Source organism: Ascaphus truei, chromosome 7 (assembly GCF_040206685.1).
Source record: "Ascaphus truei isolate aAscTru1 chromosome 7, aAscTru1.hap1, whole genome shotgun sequence".
In the NCBI taxonomy this organism is placed as follows: domain Eukaryota; kingdom Metazoa; phylum Chordata; class Amphibia; order Anura; family Ascaphidae; genus Ascaphus; species Ascaphus truei.
This window is the reverse complement of record NC_134489.1, coordinates 10438568-10458837: the sequence shown is the minus strand read 5'-3', so window position 1 is coordinate 10458837 and position 20270 is coordinate 10438568. Positions and strand designations below refer to the sequence as shown.

The 20270-nt window shown below is 48.7% G+C and overlaps 1 protein-coding gene across 3 annotated transcripts in view; it reads right to left on the bottom strand.

The window, feature by feature from the left end:
* The window catches only part of LTBP4 (latent transforming growth factor beta binding protein 4), a 267101-nt gene extending 249177 nt beyond the window's left edge, over positions 1-17924 (bottom strand). For 2 of the 3 annotated variants that reach the window (XM_075606992.1, XM_075606994.1), the window contains exon 1: positions 17497-17921. In XM_075606992.1, the coding sequence (XP_075463107.1) occupies positions 17497-17780 (284 nt within the window). In that variant the 5' untranslated portion in view covers positions 17781-17921. Of the gene's footprint in view, positions 1-17496 lie in introns of all 3 variants that reach the window. The other variant, XM_075606993.1, reaches the window with a different exon arrangement.
* Positions 17925-20270: the final 2346 nt, after the last annotated feature.

Genomic DNA, 20270 nt, shown 5'->3' with positions numbered 1-20270 from the left:
GTGTACTGCATGTGTACTGTATGTGTACTGTATGTGTACTGCATGTGTACTGTATGTGTACTGCATGTGTACTGTATGTGTACTGTATGTGTACTGCATGTGTACTGTATGTGTATTGCATGTGTACTGCATGTGTACTGTATGTGTACTGTATGTGTACTGCATGTGTACTGTGTGTACTGCATGTGTACTGTATGTGTACTGCATGTGTACTGTATGTGTACTGCATGTGTACTGTATGTGTACTGCATGTGTACTGTATGTGTACTGCATGTGTACTGCATGTGTACTGTATGTGTACTGCATGTGTACTGCATGTGTACTGCATGTGTACTGTATGTGTACTGTATGTGTACTGCATGTGTACTGCATGTGTACTGTATGTGTACTGCATGTGTACTGTATGTGTACTGCATGTGTACTGCATGTTTACTGCATGTGTACTGTATGTGTACTGCATGTGTACTGTATGTGTACTGTATGTGTACTGCATGTGTACTGTATGTGTACTGTATGTGTACTGTATGTGTACTGCATGTGTACTACATGTGTACTGTATGTGTACTGCATGTGTACTGTATGTGTACTGCATGTGTACTGCATGTGTACTGTATGTGTACTGCATGTGTACTGCATGTGTACTGCATGTGTACTACATGTGTACTGTATGTGTACTGTATGTGTACTGCATGTGTACTGTATGTGTACTGTATGTGTACTGTATGTGTACTGCATGTGTACTGCATGTGTACTGTATGTGTACTGTATGTGTACTGCATGTGTACTGCATGTGTACTGCATGTGTACTGCATGTGTACTGTATGTGTACTGCATGTGTACTGTATGTGTACTGTATGTGTACTGCATGTGTACTGTATGTGTACTGTATGTGTACTGCATGTGTACTACATGTGTACTGTATGTGTACTGCATGTGTACTGTATGTGTACTGCATGTGTACTGTATGTGTACTGTATGTGTACTGTATGTGTACTGCATGTGTACTGCATGTGTACTGCATGTGTACTGTATGTGTACTGCATGTGTACTGCATGTGTACTGCATGTGTACTGTATGTGTACTGTATGTGTACTGCATGTGTACTGCATGTGTACTGTATGTGTACTGTATGTGCATTATTTCAGTGGTGGCCAATAGCAAACGGAAACCATAAGCAACATTTGAATTCTGCAGGAAGAGATGCAACAAAATGTCACATCGTGCAAATGTCACCGCCCTCATAGGCATTTAAAAGAATTAAGAAAAATGGTGCTCAGGGATTCACACATTGATATATTGCATTAGGTTGCGCGTGACGGCGCCAGCAAAGGATGACATCGCCGTCGCCCCTAGTGAAAGTTATAATTCGCTTTGCGGCGACGTCGCGGGCGACCAGGTCATTGATTGGTTCAGAGCCTGTCACATGTGGCGACAGCCCCTGAAAAATCAAATTTGACCGGCGTGCAAATTTTGCGTCGCTGCCGTCGCACTTACTATAAGCGCACGCGTCGGCAGCAATACATTTGTTTTCGGGCGACGTCGCGTCGCCGGCACTATAAGCGCAGCCTTAGTTTTTATCTGCAGCGGCCAACTTCTTGCGCTACACAGCCACTCCCCATAACCCCGAACGCTCCATATAACTGCCACAAGTTCGTTCCCCCACTAAAATTATATACAATATATTCTAATGATTTTTAAAGCAATACTACTTTCTAAAATGATTATTTGTATGTGTAAAGCGCGTGACAATGTGTCATTCTACATCCTTACCTACGCTGGCAATCGTTTGGTGCTCCTGTTGTAAATCTGTCAAAATCCTGATTGTGTGCCTAACATACTGGCTGCTTCAGTCAGTGTAACTCAGCAGCTACAATGTATCCTTATATTACTAAGGCAACATTATCTATTGTTACAGTTTATAGCTCAAACTGCTGCGAACATTGGTAACAAATGATGGCAAAGAGGAAAGTGTTGGAAAGATCTTGGGCCTGGGCCATAGAGGGGCTAGCAGGGCTGAGGCGCGCTGACGCTGAGGCTCGCCTGCTGAAATCTGCGCGATTTCATGCCCATGCAGGCGAGCCAGCGGGCGCGATCGGGAGGCGGGGGGAGACTGAGGGAGGCGGGGCAGTGACGTCGCTGGGCCAATTGCCCGCGACGCAGTGACGTCGCTGGGCCAATTGCCCGCGACGCACCGCCGTCAACGTCACGGCACCGTGACGTTGGCGCTGCTCCGCTCTGATTGGATGTTTTCAGCCGACAGCGCGCTGAAAAACAGTTTGGCTGTCGGCTGAAAAATCCAGCGCCTCAGCACGCCTGCGGAAGTTCGCGTTAGCCCCCTCTAAAGACATCCTCACGGAGGATGCTGGGGCTCAGCGCGGAGCGTCCGCACGTCTCAGCGCGGCCTGTCCTTCTATGGACTCGGCCTTGCAGTGTTGGGGAGATGGGCTAAGGCTGGGATTATAGTGCCTGCTCGCCCGGGCGCGACAGGGCGCACAGCCTGGCACACTCCTGCAGCCCCCGCGGTCAGTGACTGTGGCTGCAGGAAATTGGGGAAGCTGCATTATCTGAACCGCTCACGTGACAAGAAATGTTGTCTTTTCAAATTGCGGCCGCCCCATCGCGCTCTGCCGTGTGCGCGCGCGCCCGCACTAGATGGACTGTCACAGGGAGACAGGTTTGAAACACAGGAACAGGTTGGAGAAACCTGCATGAACTATGTGGATGTTTTATGTGAACACTGTACGGTAGTATTATATATTACTGCCATAGCGACACTAGTTAAACTAGACATGACGTGTCTATTGCTGAGCTACGTGCCTTGGGTCTTACCAGCTTTAAAGGGATTAACGAGCCTTCGTTAAACCCTGTGCAATAGCTGCATAGCGCTGCAGGAAAGCCCACGTGTGTGCCAGCATGCTAATGCTTTGCTAAGCCGGGCTAATCAAACCTTGTCAGCTGCAACCTGCAGGTGGGAGGAAAGTGAATACTGAAGTGTCAACTTAACAAACCAAACCGCTGGACTTGATTTGTCACATCTTAGCAAGAATTTCTGCTGACTACATTCTTTGGCAAACTGTGGTACTAATTTATTTGACTCTGCTAAACAATGACAGGCAGTTAGATTCAGGGGAACATGGTTCAATTCCCGTTATCGGCTCCTTGTGACCTTGAACAAGTCACTTTATCTCCCTGTGTCTCGGGCATTAAAGACATAGAGTGTAAGCTCCACGGGGCAGGGACTGTGTCTATAACAATCCTACGTGCTGCGTCCCGCGCTGCGCTGTAATGGCGACGCGCTTTGAGTCCCATTGGGAGTAAAGCGCTCTATGAAATAGTTATTATTATTAATAATATTTTTTTAGATGTCTTATATAGTGCTGACAGTATACGCCGCATTGTACATGGGATTCTGCAGACACAGTGAGTGCCAGCCCCGAAGAGTTTACAATATAATGTTAGTGCGTTAGGCACAAGACAAAAGGTCACATCTTAACACAGGTCCATGTGAGGACTCAAAGGGCGACCCTTTGAATAAAGTAATATATATATATTTCCATAAGCCCGCTGGAGTGCATGTATTACTTTTATTTATTGTGGATATACACCACACCAGTGGTTTACAGTGCACCTGTGGCAGATATTAGAGTTTGTGAGTGCACCTACAGTATACCCATTCTTGCCTTAGGCAGAAGGAAATAAAGTGACTTCCCCAAGGTCGCAAGAAGAGCAGACACTGGAATTCTAACTGGGTTCACCCACTTCAAAGACAGTGACATTACTACGGAGCCACTGAGCTATGCCTCACTCACCTCAAACGCAGTGACACTACCACTGAGCTATGCCTCACTCACCTCAAACGCAGTGACACTACCACTGAGCTATGCCTCACTCACCTCAAACGCAGTGACACTACCACTGAGCTATGCCTCACTCACCTCAAACGCAGTGACGCTACCACTGAGCTATGCCTCACTCACCTCAAACGCAGTGACACTACCACTGAGCTATGCCTCACTCACCTCAAACGCAGTGACACTACCACTGAGCTATGCCTCACTCACCTCAAACGCAGTGACGCTACCACTGAGCTATGCCTCACTCACCTCAAACGCAGTGACACTACCACTGAGCTATGCCTCACTCACCTCAAACGCAGTGACACTACCACTGAGCTATGCCTCACTCACCTCAAACGCAGTGACACTACCACTGAGCTATGCCTCACTCACCTCAAACGCAGTGACACTACCACGGAGCTATGCCTCACTCACCTCAAACGCAGGGACACTACCACTGAGCTATGCCTCACTCACCTCAAACGCAGTGACACTACCACTGAGCTATGCCTCACTCACCTCAAACGCAGTGACACTACCACGAAGCTATGCCTCACTCACCTCAAACGCAGTGACGCTACCACGAAGCTATGCCTCACTCACCTCAAACGCAGTGACACTACCACCGAGCTATGCCTCACTCACCTCAAACGCAGTGACGCTACCACTGAGCTATGCCTCACTCACCTCAAACGCAGTGACACTACCAATGAGCTATGCCTCACTCACCTCAAACGCAGTGACACTACCACTGAGCTATGCCTCACTCACCTCAAACGCAGTGACACTACCACCGAGCTATGCCTCACTCACCTCAAACGCAGTTACGCTACCACTGAGCTATGCCTCACTCACCTCAAACGCAGTGACACTACCACTGAGCTATGCCTCACTCACCTCAAACGCAGTGACACTACCACTGAGCTATGCCTCACTCACCTCAAACGCAGTAACACTACCACTGAGCTATGCCTCACTCACCTCAAACGCAGTGACACTACCACGAAGCTATGCCTCACTCACCTCAAACGCAGTGACACCACCACTGAGCTATGCCTCACTCACCTCAAACGCAGTGACACTACCACTGAGCTATGCCTCACTCACCTCAAATGCAGTGACACTACCACTGAGCTATGCCTCACTCACCTCAAACGCAGTGACACTACCACTGAGCTATGCCTCACTCACCTCAAACGCAGTGACACTACCACTGAGCTATGCCTCACTCACCTCAAACGCAGTGACACTACCACTGAGCTATGCCTCACTCACCTCAAACGCAGTGACACTACCACGAAGCTATGCCTCACTCACCTCAAACGCAGTGACACTACCACTGAGCTATGCCTCACTCACCTCAAACGCAGTGACACTACCACTGAGCTATGCCTCACTCACCTCAAACGCAGTGACACTACCACGAAGCTATGCCTCACTCACCTCAAACGCAGTGACACTACCACTGAGCTATGCCTCACTCACCTCAAACGCAGTGACACTACCACTGAGCTATGCCTCACTCACCTCAAACGCAGTGACACTACCACTGAGCTATGCCTCACTCACCTCAAACGCAGTGACACTACCACTGAGCTATGCCTCACTCACCTCAAACGCAGTGACACTACCACTGAGCTATGCCTCACTCACCTCAAACGCAGTGACACTACCACTGAGCTATGCCTCACTCACCTCAAACGCAGTGACGCTACCACTGAGCTATGCCTCACTCACCTCAAACGCAGTGACACTACCACTGAGCTATGCCTCACTCACCTCAAACGCAGTGACACTACCACTGAGCTATGCCTCACTCACCTCAAACGCAGTAACACTACCACTGAGCTATGCCTCACTCACCTCAAACGCAGTGACACTACCACGAAGCTATGCCTCACTCACCTCAAACGCAGTGACACCACCACTGAGCTATGCCTCACTCACCTCAAACGCAGTGACACTACCACTGAGCTATGCCTCACTCACCTCAAATGCAGTGACACTACCACTGAGCTATGCCTCACTCACCTCAAACGCAGTGACACTACCACTGAGCTATGCCTCACTCACCTCAAACGCAGTGACACTACCACTGAGCTATGCCTCACTCACCTCAAACGCAGTGACACTACCACTGAGCTATGCCTCACTCACCTCAAACGCAGTGACACTACCACGAAGCTATGCCTCACTCACCTCAAACGCTGTGACACTACCACTGAGCTATGCCTCACTCACCTCAAACGCAGTGACACTACCACTGAGCTATGCCTCACTCACCTCAAACGCAGTGACACTACCACGAAGCTATGCCTCACTCACCTCAAACGCAGTGACACTACCACTGAGCTATGCCTCACTCACCTCAAACGCAGTGACACTACCACTGAGCTATGCCTCACTCACCTCAAACGCAGGGACACTACCACTGAGCTATGCCTCACTCACCTCAAACGCAGTGACACTACCACTGAGCTATGCCTCACTCACCTCAAACGCAGTGACACTACCACTGAGCTATGCCTCACTCACCTCAAACGCAGTGACACTACCACTGAGCTATGCCTCACTCACCTCAAACGCAGTGACGCTACCACGGAGCTATGCCTCACTCACCTCAAACGCAGTGACACTACCACTGAGCTATGCCTCACTCACCTCAAACGCAGTGACACTACCACTGAGCTATGCCTCACTCACCTCAAACGCAGTGACACTACCACTGAGCTATGCCTCACTCACCTCAAACGCAGTGACACTACCACTGAGCTATGCCTCACTCACCTCAAACGCAGTGACACTACCACTGAGCTATGCCTCACTCACCTCAAACGCAGTGACACTACCACTGAGCTATGCCTCACTCACCTCAAACGCAGTGACACTACCACTGAGCTATGCCTCACTCACCTCAAACGCAGTGACACTACCACTGAGCTATGCCTCACTCACCTCAAACGCAGTGACGCTACCACGAAGCTATGCCTCACTCACCTCAAACGCAGTGACACTACCACTGAGCTATGCCTCACTCACCTCAAACGCAGTGACACTACCACTGAGCTATGCCTCACTCACCTCAAACGCAGTGACACTACCACTGAGCTATGCCTCACTCACCTCAAACGCAGTGACACTACCACTGAGCTATGCCTCACTCACCTCAAACGCAGTGACACTACCACTGAGCTATGCCTCACTCACCTCAAACGCAGTGACGCTACCACTGAGCTATGCCTCACTCACCTCAAACGCAGTGACGCTACCAATGAGCTATGCCTCACTCACCTCAAACGCAGTGACACTACCACTGAGCTATGCCTCACTCACCTCAAACGCAGTGACACTACCACTGAGCTATGCCTCACTCACCTCAAACGCAGTGACACTACCACTGAGCTATGCCTCACTCACCTCAAACGCAGTGACACTACCACTGAGCTATGCCTCACTCACCTCAAACGCAGTGACACTACCACTGAGCTATGCCTCACTCACCTCAAACGCAGTGACGCTACCACTGAGCTATGCCTCACTCACCTCAAACGCAGTGACGCTACCACTGAGCTATGCCTCACTCACCTCAAACGCAGTGACGCTACCACTGAGCTATGCCTCACTCACCTCAAACGCAGTGACACTACCACTGAGCTATGCCTCACTCACCTCAAACGCAGTGACACTACCACTGAGCTATGCCTCACTCACCTCAAACGCAGTGACACTACCACTGAGCTATGCCTCACTCACCTCAAACGCAGTGACACTACCACTGAGCTATGCCTCACTCACCTCAAACGCAGTGACGCTACCACGAAGCTATGCCTCACTCACCTCAAACGCAGTGACACTACCACTGAGCTATGCCTCACTCACCTCAAACGCAGTGACACTACCACTGAGCTATGCCTCACTCACCTCAAACGCAGTGACACTACCACTGAGCTATGCCTCACTCACCTCAAACGCAGTGACACTACCACTGAGCTATGCCTCACTCACCTCAAACGCAGTGACACTACCACTGAGCTATGCCTCACTCACCTCAAACGCAGTGACACTACCACTGAGCTATGCCTCACTCACCTCAAACGCAGTGACACTACCACTGAGCTATGCCTCACTCACCTCAAACGCAGTGACACTACCACTGAGCTATGCCTCACTCACCTCAAACGCAGTGACGCTACCACTGAGCTATGCCTCACTCACCTCAAACGCAGTGACGCTACCACTGAGCTATGCCTCACTCACCTCAAACGCAGTGACACTACCAATGAGCTATGCCTCACTCACCTCAAACGCAGTGACACTACCACTGAGCTATGCCTCACTCACCTCAAACGCAGTGACACTACCACTGAGCTATGCCTCACTCACCTCAAACGCAGTGACACTACCACTGAGCTATGCCTCACTCACCTCAAACGCAGTGACACTACCACTGAGCTATGCCTCACTCACCTCAAACGCAGTGACACTACCACTGAGCTATGCCTCACTCACCTCAAACGCAGTGACACTACCACTGGGCTATGCCTCACTTACCTCAAACGCAGTGACACTACCACTGAGCTATGCCTCACTCACCTCAAACGCAGTGACACTACCACTGAGCTATGCCTCACTCACCTCAAACGCAGTGACACTACCACTGAGCTATGCCTCACTCACCTCAAACGCAGTGACACTACCACTGAGCTATGCCTCACTCACCTCAAACGCAGTGACACTACCACTGAGCTACGCCTCACTCACCTCAAACGCAGTGACACTACCACTGAGCTATGCCTCACTCACCTCAAACGCAGTGACACTACCACTGAGCTATGCCTCACTCACCTCAAACGCAGTGACGCTACCACTGAGCTATGCCTCACTCACCTCAAACGCAGTGACACTACCACTGAGCTATGCCTCACTCACCTCAAACGCAGTGACACTACCACTGAGCTATGCCTCACTCACCTCAAACGCAGTGACACTACCACTGAGCTATGCCTCACTCACCTCAAATGCAGTGACACTACCACTGAGCTATGCCTCACTCACCTCAAACGCAGTGACACTACCACTGAGCTATGCCTCACTCACCTCAAACGCAGTGACACTACCACTGAGCTATGCCTCACTCACCTCAAACGCAGTGTGTTGATGCCTCCAGGCTAAAAAACTGCATGTCCCGCCTGCTGCATGTTTAAATGTCCCCCACTGGACCGCTACACGGCATAGACAGGCCGCTCCGACACGCCATCATTAAATGTCCCGTGGGATATTTAAAGATGGAGCTTCGGAGCGGCCTGTCTATGCAGTGTAGCGGTCCCGTTCGGGACATTTAAACATGCAGGCGGTTGGTCGCGGCAGACCTGGCTTGTCGGGTCAGGCGTGTGCGGCGGTTAGGAGCAGGAGCAATAATTACAGCAAAATGTCCCGGTAGGGAAGTGGCCTAGCGGCAGAACGATCTAGATGCAAAGCTGGTCCCAATAGGGTTGGAGGGGGAGGCGGATGTTAAGAGTATGCCAGTTAGGCTTCCTTAAAAAGTTTTAAAATGTCTGTAAGCTGGGGGAGAGTCTGACTGTACATGGTGGGGAATTTCAGAGCAGTGTAGGGATTTGTATAGCGGCGCAGCAGAAGTGGAGCAGTGAGTGAGGTGGATGATCCTGGCAGCAGCGTTTTGTATGGATTGGAGATGGGAGAGGCGGACAAAGGGAATGCCAACTAGGAGAAGGGTGCAGTGATCCAGGTGGGACAGGATGAATTGGTGAATTAGGATTTTAGTTGCATTATGAATGAGAAAAGAGCATACCCTGGCGATATATTTCTGAGGCGGAGATGGCAAGACTTGGATGCCGCTCCCCGCCTTCCCACCCCGGCAGTGGGTTTGGTGTGTTGATGAGATTGTAGGATTATTGATAGAGATGCAGAGTTTGGTTGTAGGGGTGATAGTGGAAGGGAGAACGTTTATTAGTTCTGTTTTGGACATGTTAAGCCTATGCATATATACCCATATGAATAATCCTTGCTTTAAACTGTAAATCGGTGCACCAATATTACAGTCTGTAAATACCACTGCTGTTTGTGAAGGTCATTCAGTACAAGAGAAAACAACAGCCACCCTTACTCTACCAGGGGGAATCTATTTACACATTTGCCGTTATTTCGAGCCTCCTGGAAGACCATATAGAGTCTTAAGCACAGGTGGGCAAAGAAATCCAGCTTGGATGGGAGTTTGGTCTCAGTTGAGTCACCCAGGGATCACATAACTGGCTTGCACAAATGCCCACACAGATAGCACCAAATAAGTCTACACGGCCAGAATACCTGACCTCAAACCAATGAGTTTTCAAGCCCATTTTACTAAATAGAAACGAAAAGTATAAAATGTGAAGACCACTAAATAGGGGGAGGAGGAGGGGGGAGAGAAGATCTGTCACACAAGGAAGAGAAGCCCCAAGGAGAAGAGGCTTCAAGGTCACTGAAGACGTGGGCAGGAGGATATGAGGAGAGCCTGTTACAGCAGGGGTGGCCAACTCCAGTCCTCAAGGGCCACCAACAGGTCAGGGTTTAAGGATATCCCTGCTTCAGCACAGGTGGCTCAATCAGTGACTCAGCCAACGACTGAGCCACCTGTGCTGAAGCAGGTATATTCTGAAAACGTGACCTGCTGGTGGCCCTTGAGGCCTGCAGTTGGCCACGCCCGTGTCACAGCTCCCCAGTTCTACTTGTAATTTGTATCTTTATGGGACATGCAATTTGCCATTTTATGATACTGTAACTATATGTTGTAACAGTGGCTTGATTTATACGCGCGATACAATATTTGTGTATATACACACACACGAGTGTGTGCGTTTTTATGTCAGGCTTCCCCAAAAGAACGTGGGATACATATGGCTGAGTTTCTTACACTTCCTCAGGAAGATTCAATCACTTGTAAAGTAACAATTGAACTTATTTGAATTCTCGGAGCAGTAAATGTTTCCTGCGTCTTCTGGTCCCTGGATACATACTTATTACAAACTTGGAGCAAAAGGGGTTAAATTCACAAAGCGCCGACAAGGGCTATTGGGTCTCGATCCCACGTTAACAGCCATTCAAGCCAATAGGAGTCAGAACTTAGGGAATCGGAGTGTAGTGAATCTCAGTGTTAGATGTTGATCTGGCGTTAAGGGCTGACAAACAGTCTTATCACTATAAGATAAAGATTGCAAGCACCCTCCAAGGGGGCAGATGGCGTTGTCCACTCCAGCAGAGCAGCCAGGCGGACGGATATAAAGAGATGTGGAGCCCTCTTCACGTCCGTTTCTGGTATACGGGCGCCAGTCACGTCATGGGATTCCTCCAGAACCGAACGCATGACCCGATCATGATGTCATGGGTGTTCCTGCAGTACAGCGCTATGGACATGGATAGCGCTATATAAATACAGATATACATGCAGACTGCTATTATTTATGGGGACGGGCATTGTCAGGGAGACGTCACCTATCAGAAGGCAGACAAATGTGTCCTCTGACGTTCTTCAAACCCATTCTCTGACTGATTCCCAAATCTGAATATCCTCCCTAAGTAAAACTCGGGCAGCAGAGGTTTGAACTTTGCCCAAAAATGGAAAATGGCAGTTGACATAAATAAATAGTGAAAGCTTTGTTAAAACACACCTAATAAGATGGCTATAAATAAGTCACTGCTGCTTTAACTCATTACAGCAGGGATGGAGGTGTGTGTGTGTGTGTGTGTGTGTGTGTGTGTGTGTGTGTGTGTGTGTGTGTGTGTGTGTGTGTGTGTGTGTGTGTGTGTGTGTGTGTGTGTGTGTGTGTGTGTGTGTGTGTGTATATATATATATAATATATGTATATATATATATATATATATATATATATGTCTCAGTGTATGTGTGTGTGTGTGTGTGTGTGTGTGTGTGCGCACTATAAACAAAGTACTTTTAGTAGCTCTTACTGCAATAGGCAGTGTCACCGCCAGTGTAAGCAGACACTCAGGGAAGATTACATGGAAGATTGCATAGAGATACTCGTCTGACCGCCAGGATGTACAATGACCTGGGGGGCTCTGATGGAGCAGGGAGGATAACACTACTCTTTGCACCAGGAGATAATATAATAACCAGCTATGGTGCCCATGGTTTCTCAGATACAGCAAAGAACGCAACGTGGCACACATGATGCACAGTAGAAAGACTGCCCATTGCCCATTGCAGGGATGGTGTTAATATGCACGAGAGGGCTGCAGGAGAAGCCGGGGGGCTCTGTCCTTGAGTGGAACCCTTTGTGTCGAGGCGTAACACGGCCAGTGAGAGAGGAGAGGGCTTGTGCTTTTGTGCGGGAGGAATGTGTTCCTAGGATACACCTCTGACTTAACCCCACACTGCGCTCTGCAATGTTCAGTCTGCCCTCTAATTCCTGCACTGTGCAAGGGGTTTGCAATACAGGGCAAAGCAATTAATAGGGAATGTGCATTGTTAATGCTGGATCCATAGCTTAAGACAGGGGTGCGCAAACTATTGGCGCAGGGTCATGTGGCGTCACGCTGTGACCCCGCAACGTCATTTGACACCGCGTTGTCATGGCGACAGATATCAGGACACACGCCTCTCACTATCTCCTAATACACAGATATCAGGTCACACACCTCTCACTATCTCCTAATACACAGATATCAGGTCACACACCTCTCACCACTTCTAATACACAGATATCAGGACACACGCCTCTCACTCTCTCCTAATACACAGATATCAGGACACACACCTCTCACCACTTCTAATACACAGATATCAGGACACACACCTCTTACTCTCTCCTAATACACAGATATCAGGACACACACCTCTCACTCTCTCCTAATACACAGATATCAGGACACACACCTCTCACCTCCTCCTAAAACACAGACATCAGGGACATGTACCTCTCACCCCCTCCTAATACACAGACATCAGGGACATGTACCTCTCACCCCCTCCTAATACCCAGACATCAGGGACATATACCTCTCACCCCCTCCTAATACACAGACATCGGGGACATATACCTCTCACCCCCTCCTAATACACAGACATCAGGGACATATACCTCTCACCCCCTCCTAATACACAGACATCAGGGACATATACCTCTCACCACTACTAATACCCAGAAATCAGGGACACAGACCACTCATCCCGTCCTAATACACAGACATCAGGGACACAGACCACTCTTCCCGTCCTAATACACAGACATCAGGGACACAGACCACTCATCCCATCCTAATACACAGACATCAGGGACACAGACCACTCATCCCGTCCTAATACACAGACATCAGGGACACAGACCACTCATCTCGTCCTAATACACAGACATCAGGGACACAGACCACTCTTCCCATCCTAATACACAGATATCAGGGACACAGACCACTCATCCCATCCTAATACACAGACATCAGGGACACAGACCACTCATCCCGTCCTAATACACAGACATCAGGGACACAGACCACTCTTCCCATCCTAATACACAGATATCAGGGACACAGACCACTCATCCCATCCTAATACACAGACATCAGGGACACAGACCACTCATCCCGTCCTAATACACAGACATCAGGGACATATACCACTCATCCCGTCCTAATACACAGACATCAGGGACATATACCACTCATCCCGTCCTAATACACAGACATCAGGGACACAGACCACTCTTCCCATCCTAATACACAGACATGAGGGACACAGACCACTCATCCCATCCTAATACACAGACATCAGGGACACAGACCACTCATCCCGTCCTAATACATAGACATCAGGGACATATACCTCTCACCCCCTCCTAATACACAGACATCAGGGACATATACCACTCATCCCGTCTTAATACACAGACATCAGGGACATATACCACTCATCCCGTCCTAATACACAGACACCAGGGACATATACCACTCATCCCGTCCTAATACACAGACATCAGGGACACAGACCACTCATCCCGTCCTAATACACAGACATCAGGGACACAGACCACTCATCCCGTCCTAATACACAGACATCAGGGACACAGACCACTCATCTCGTCCTAATACACAGACATCAGGGACACAGACCACTCTTCCCATCCTAATACACAGATATCAGGGACACAGACCACTCATCCCATCCTAATACACAGACATCAGGGACACAGACCACTCATCCCGTCCTAATACACAGACATCAGGGACACAGACCACTCTTCCCATCCTAATACACAGATATCAGGGACACAGACCACTCATCCCATCCTAATACACAGACATCAGGGACACAGACCACTCATCCCGTCCTAATACACAGACATCAGGGACATATACCACTCATCCCGTCCTAATACACAGACATCAGGGACATATACCACTCATCCCGTCCTAATACACAGACATCAGGGACACAGACCACTCTTCCCATCCTAATACACAGACATGAGGGACACAGACCACTCATCCCATCCTAATACACAGACATCAGGGACACAGACCACTCATCCCGTCCTAATACATAGACATCAGGGACATATACCTCTCACCCCCTCCTAATACACAGACATCAGGGACATATACCACTCATCCCGTCTTAATACACAGACATCAGGGACATATACCACTCATCCCGTCCTAATACACAGACACCAGGGACATATACCACTCATCCCGTCCTAATACACAGACATCAGGGACACAGACCACTCATCCCATCCTAATACACAGACATCAGGGACACAGACCACTCATCCGGTACTAATACACAGACATCAGGGACACAGACCGGTCACCTCCTCCTAATAGGCAAACATTAGTGACACATACCTCTCACCCCATCCTAATACACGGACACACCTCTCACCACTTCTAATACACAGAAATAAGGGACACAGACCACTTGTCCTGTCCTAATACACAAACATCAGGGATACAGACCACTTACCTACTCCTAATACACAGACCATTAGGGACACATACCTCTCACATCCATCTCACCCTCTTACTAATACATAGACTTCAGGGACACATACCTCTCATCCCCTCAGAATACACAGGGATCAGGGACACATACCTCTCATCCCCTCAGAATACACAGGGATCAGGGACACATACCTCTCATCCCCTCAGAATACACAGGGATCAGGGGGCACAAACCTTTCATCTCCTAATAAACAGACTTTAGGGACACATACAACTCAGCTACTCCTTATACACGTCAGGGGCACATACCTCTCACCCCATCCTAATATACAGGTATCAGGGAAACATACTTCTCACTTCCTCCTAATAGGCAGACATTAGGGACACATACTGTAGCTCTCACCCCATCCTAATATACACACATCACGTAGAACTACCTCTCACCTCTTCTATTTCACAGACATAAGGGAAACATCTCTCACCCCCTCCTAATACACAGACATCAGGGACACAGACCTCTCACCTCCTCCTAATACACAAATATCCGGGACACTCTAATAATATGCAGACTTCAAAGACAGATACCTCTCACCTCCTCTGACTACACCGATAACAGGGACACATACCTCTCATCTCCTCCTAATAGGCATTCGGTAAGGACACATACCTCTCACCTCATCCAAAAATACAGACATCACCTAGACATACCTCACACCCCTTCTAACTTCTAATACACAGACCTAAGGGACAGACCTATCATCCTCTCCTAATACACAGACATCAGCACACATACCTCTCACCTCCTAATACACAGACATCAGCACACATACCTCTCACCTCCTAATACACAGACATCAGCACACATACCTCTCACCTCCTAATACACAGACATCAGCACACATGCCTCTCACCTCCTCCTAATACATAGACATCAGGGATGCATACCTCTCATCTCCTCCTAATACAGACATCAGGGATGCATACCTCTCATCTGCTACGGATACACAGGAATCAGGCACACATACCTCTCACCTCCTCCTAATACATAGACATCAGCACACATACCTCTCACCTCCTCCTAATACACAGACATCAGGGACACATACCTCTCACCCGCTACGGATACACAGGCATCAGGCACACATACCTCTCACCCGCTACGGATACACAGGCATCAGGCACACATACCACTCACCTCTTCCTAATACACATTTTTAAGGGACACATACCTCTCACCCATCCTAATACACAGACATCATGGACACAGACTTTTCACCTCCTCCTAATAGGCAGACATTAGGGACACATACCTCTCATCTCCTCCTAATAAGCAGACATCAATGACACATATCTCATCTCTTTCTAATACAGACATTAGGTACACAGACCTCTCACCTCTGTCTAATACAGACATTAGGTACACAGACCTCTCACCTCTGTCTAATACAGACATTAGGTACACAGACCTCTCACCTCTGTCTAATACAGACATTAGGTACACAGACCTCTCACCTCTGTCTAATACAGACATTAGGTACACAGACCTCTCACCGCTGTCTAATACAGACATTAGGTACACAGACCTCTCACCGCTGTCTAATACAGACATTAGGTACACAGACCTCTCACCTGTCTAATACAGACATTAGGTACACAGACCTCTCACCTGTCTAATACAGACATTAGGTACACAGACCTCCCACCTGTCTAATACAGACATTAGGTACACATACCTCTCACCTCTGTCTAATACAGACATTAGGTACACAGACCTCTCACCTCTGTCTAATACAGACATTAGGTACACAGACCTCTCACCTCTGTCTAATACAGACATTAGGTACACAGTCCTCTCACCTCTGTCTAATACAGACATTAGGTACACAGACCTCTCACCTCTGTCTAATACAGACATTAGGTACACAGACCTCTCACCTCTGTCTAATACAGACATTAGGTACACAGACCTCTCACCTCTGTCTAATACAGACATTAGGTACACAGACCTCTCACCTCTGTCTAATACAGACATTAGGTACACAGACCTCTCACCTCTGTCTAATACAGACATTAGGTACACAGACCTCTCACCTGTCTAATACAGACATTAGGTACACAGACCTCTCACCTCTGTCTAATACAGGTGTGCGCAATCTTTCTGTGCTGCGCCCCCCTGCCTGCTCAGCCCCAGTGTTCGCGCCCCACCCCCTTACCTAGGAACCGGCATCAAATGACGCCGCGGGGTCATGTGACATCGCGTGACCCCGTGGCGTCATTCGATGCGCGTTGCCAAGTTAAGTTACAGAGGCCTTGTGCGCACCCGGCATTTAATACAAATGCTTTGGGGAATAGCGCGGGGCCTGGGGCCTCTGTAACCTGCCGCACCCCCACAATTTGCGCACCCTTGGTCTAATACATAGACATAAGGACACCTACTGGTACCTCTCACCCATTCCTAATACACAGACATCAGGGACACCTACCTCTCACCCCTCCTAATAAGCAGGTACACAGACCTCTCACCTACTTCGAATACCTAGATATGAGGACACATACCTCACAACCAGTCCTAATATCAGGGGAACAGACCTCTCACCTCCTCCTAATACAGACATCAGGGACACACGCCTCTTGTCTCCTCCTTATACAAAGATATCAGGGACACATACCACTCACATCGTCCTAATACACACTCCCTTCCTCTCACCTTGTCGCTTTAGGCACCATCGCTGTGTGACGGGACTTTTTCTGCTTCTCCACCCTCTTCGTTTTAACCTTCACCTCCCGCTCCCCAGGTCCGGCTGCCCGAGCTGGGGAGGACTGGCCGGCGCCTCGGACATCCGCTTGCCAATGGCCAGTGCTTGGATGCGCTTCAAGAGTCCCTCTGCTTTTGGGAACCAATAGTGTCTTCCTTTGTCTGTCAGCTGTCCCAAGACCCAGCTGCTGTGACACAGCGAGGGACAGCAGGAGAAACGCCACCGGCACACACATGGTTGTGTGCTATCCCAGCCCTGATAATGTAGGAAGAGTTTTGAAGGATAAGTACTGTAGCAGCCTAGGAAGAGCTCAAATTGCAAAAGAAAGAGAGGGATGAGATCCACAGGAGGGGTTTGCACAGGCAGACTCCTTTAATGCATGCCTCCCCTTTTCTCTCGATCTGAATCCAACATGTATACCTCCCCCTGCTCAAAGAGACAAGAGAAAGTCCTTTTCTTTTTCCCTTACCCCCTAAACTTGGGCTTTCACTTTCCAGCCAATCACCAGACGAGCCATCCCCTCCCCTTTCTCTGCTGCAGGGTCTCTGCTTTCAACCCATTAGCATCACCCAGGGGGAGACTGTGTGGGTTACAGGTGCTTGCGCAGGGGGTGCTGATGGTGGGTGTGTCCGGCAGTCGCTCACCGCCTCGCAGTATAGAGGCATCAGGAGTATGACCAAGACTTAACAGGCCCATAAACATCAATGAATTGATCACTGTATTTGGTTTCCTAACAAAGATACGTGAATATGTTTTTTGTTTTTTTCCCCCTTTCTGGGGGTCTTCTGAAATTGACGCTGATCACATTTATTATGCTTCATGTCTATCTAACTAATGATGGCATCATAATTACTTTATAAACAGACGCAGCGGGCGTTATTGAAACAAATCACGGCGCCGTTTTTGTGCGCGCTGCTGTAAGCCACGCGGCATTAACGCGGCCAATCGCCCCAGGCACGCGCGTTTATCGCGGTTGCCTTGTTTGAATTTCATGGATTGTGTGCAATTAAATGAAATGAATGAATTGCAATGTGTACAGTACTGTGCCAATTTCAGGTGTTTAAAAACCAGAACACGAAAATGCCATTTTCTGCACTCGCCTGCGCTCGCGTCTGAAGACGGTACGGCTGGAAGAAATCCCGCGCCATGACGTGGGTATTCCGAGGTATACACCGCGTGACGTGTTCGAATAACGGCCGCTGCATCTGTACAACAAGACAAATGAAAAAAAACAATCCACCTGTAGATTTAAGGATTGACAAACAGTCTCGTCACCAAGAGGAATTACAGAACGTTTGTAGACCATGGGGGCATCAGAGATAAAAAAACAAACATTTAAAAATACTTATACCCGTCTAATCATTAGTATTATTTTTAAATAAAGCATGATTCATGCACATTTATCCCATTGCACAAGCCGCTGCCATTAGTTCTCATTGGTCCTAGGAGTAAATGTTTCATTAGCTGTTTATTGTTAGACACAAGAGGAGAGAAAAGAAGGAAGTCAAATTATTACAAATAACTGTGGATCCCCAATCACTGGATCCTAAAACCTGAGCTGTTTACACTTACTCCAAGTGACGATAGTTACATCCTTGTCTCCGTTTATCAGGACATGAGTAATAATCATTGTACAGGTAGTCCTCGCTATCCAACGTGTCACTTTACAACGGATGGCATATCCAATGCTTTACAATGCCACCCCACAGGCCGTTTTTCGACGCCGGAATGCGTTACGCTCACCGCCGCTGATTAACATGGGACTCGCTTTACAGCGGTTTCACTATCCAACGCTACCTCCAGAACGGGTCCCGCTGGATAACCGAGGACCGCCTGCCTGTACAGTGGCTTTCTCTTCTCTCCCCTAGGGTCTTCCATGCTGAGCTCCAAAAACTGCCCCAATTCCACATTAGAGGTAGCTGCAAACTTCATTGTAATCCTGAAATTGTTAGATGAGCATAGGGTTGCCAGGTGTCCAGTATTGAACCGGACTGTCCTGTATTTGGACACTCAGGTAACAAAATTAGAGGTAATACTGGACATGTACGTATGTGTCCGGTATTACCTCTCTGGACATAGTGACCTGACCGGCTTGGAGGGCCACTGGATTTCCCTGAGCAGGGAGAAGCAGGGCTATTGCTAGGGGGCTGGGAGGCTTCCTGCATCCTGATTGGCTGATGCTGGGTAACGCAGCCAATGAGGAGCCGGTGTCAGGAGCCTGGGGATAGGGCCAAGGAGAGACGGAAACGGCATGGAGCAGAGAGGGGTGTGTGTGTATGTGTGTGTGTGTCTCGACCGTGTCACATCTTTCACCATTGTTTCCAGTATTTTTCGAGAAGCCACCTGGCAACGCTCGATGAGCACCATCCAAGGTATAACTAGTTAACTAATGGGGGATCATTCACTAAACTTTGACAGTGCCAATCAGGGGACGATCGTGCGGAAACTCTCATTGATGTCAATAGGATTTTCTGTGTGGCAGTATCGCAGTTTAATGAATAAATACGGTGTAGTATCTTAAGAAACGTAACAATTTTATTGCGCCCACCCTATGCCAGAGGAACCTGCAATGAATGGCTCCGTGCAGCATTTTTACAAGAGCAAAGATGAGATACGTACAGTATTAAGCAATGTTACTCTATGTGAATAGGCCATAAGAGTCTCCTTGCACTGGAAGGTGTCTTACTGTATGTATAGCCATGCTTAGTAAATATGGGCCTTCATC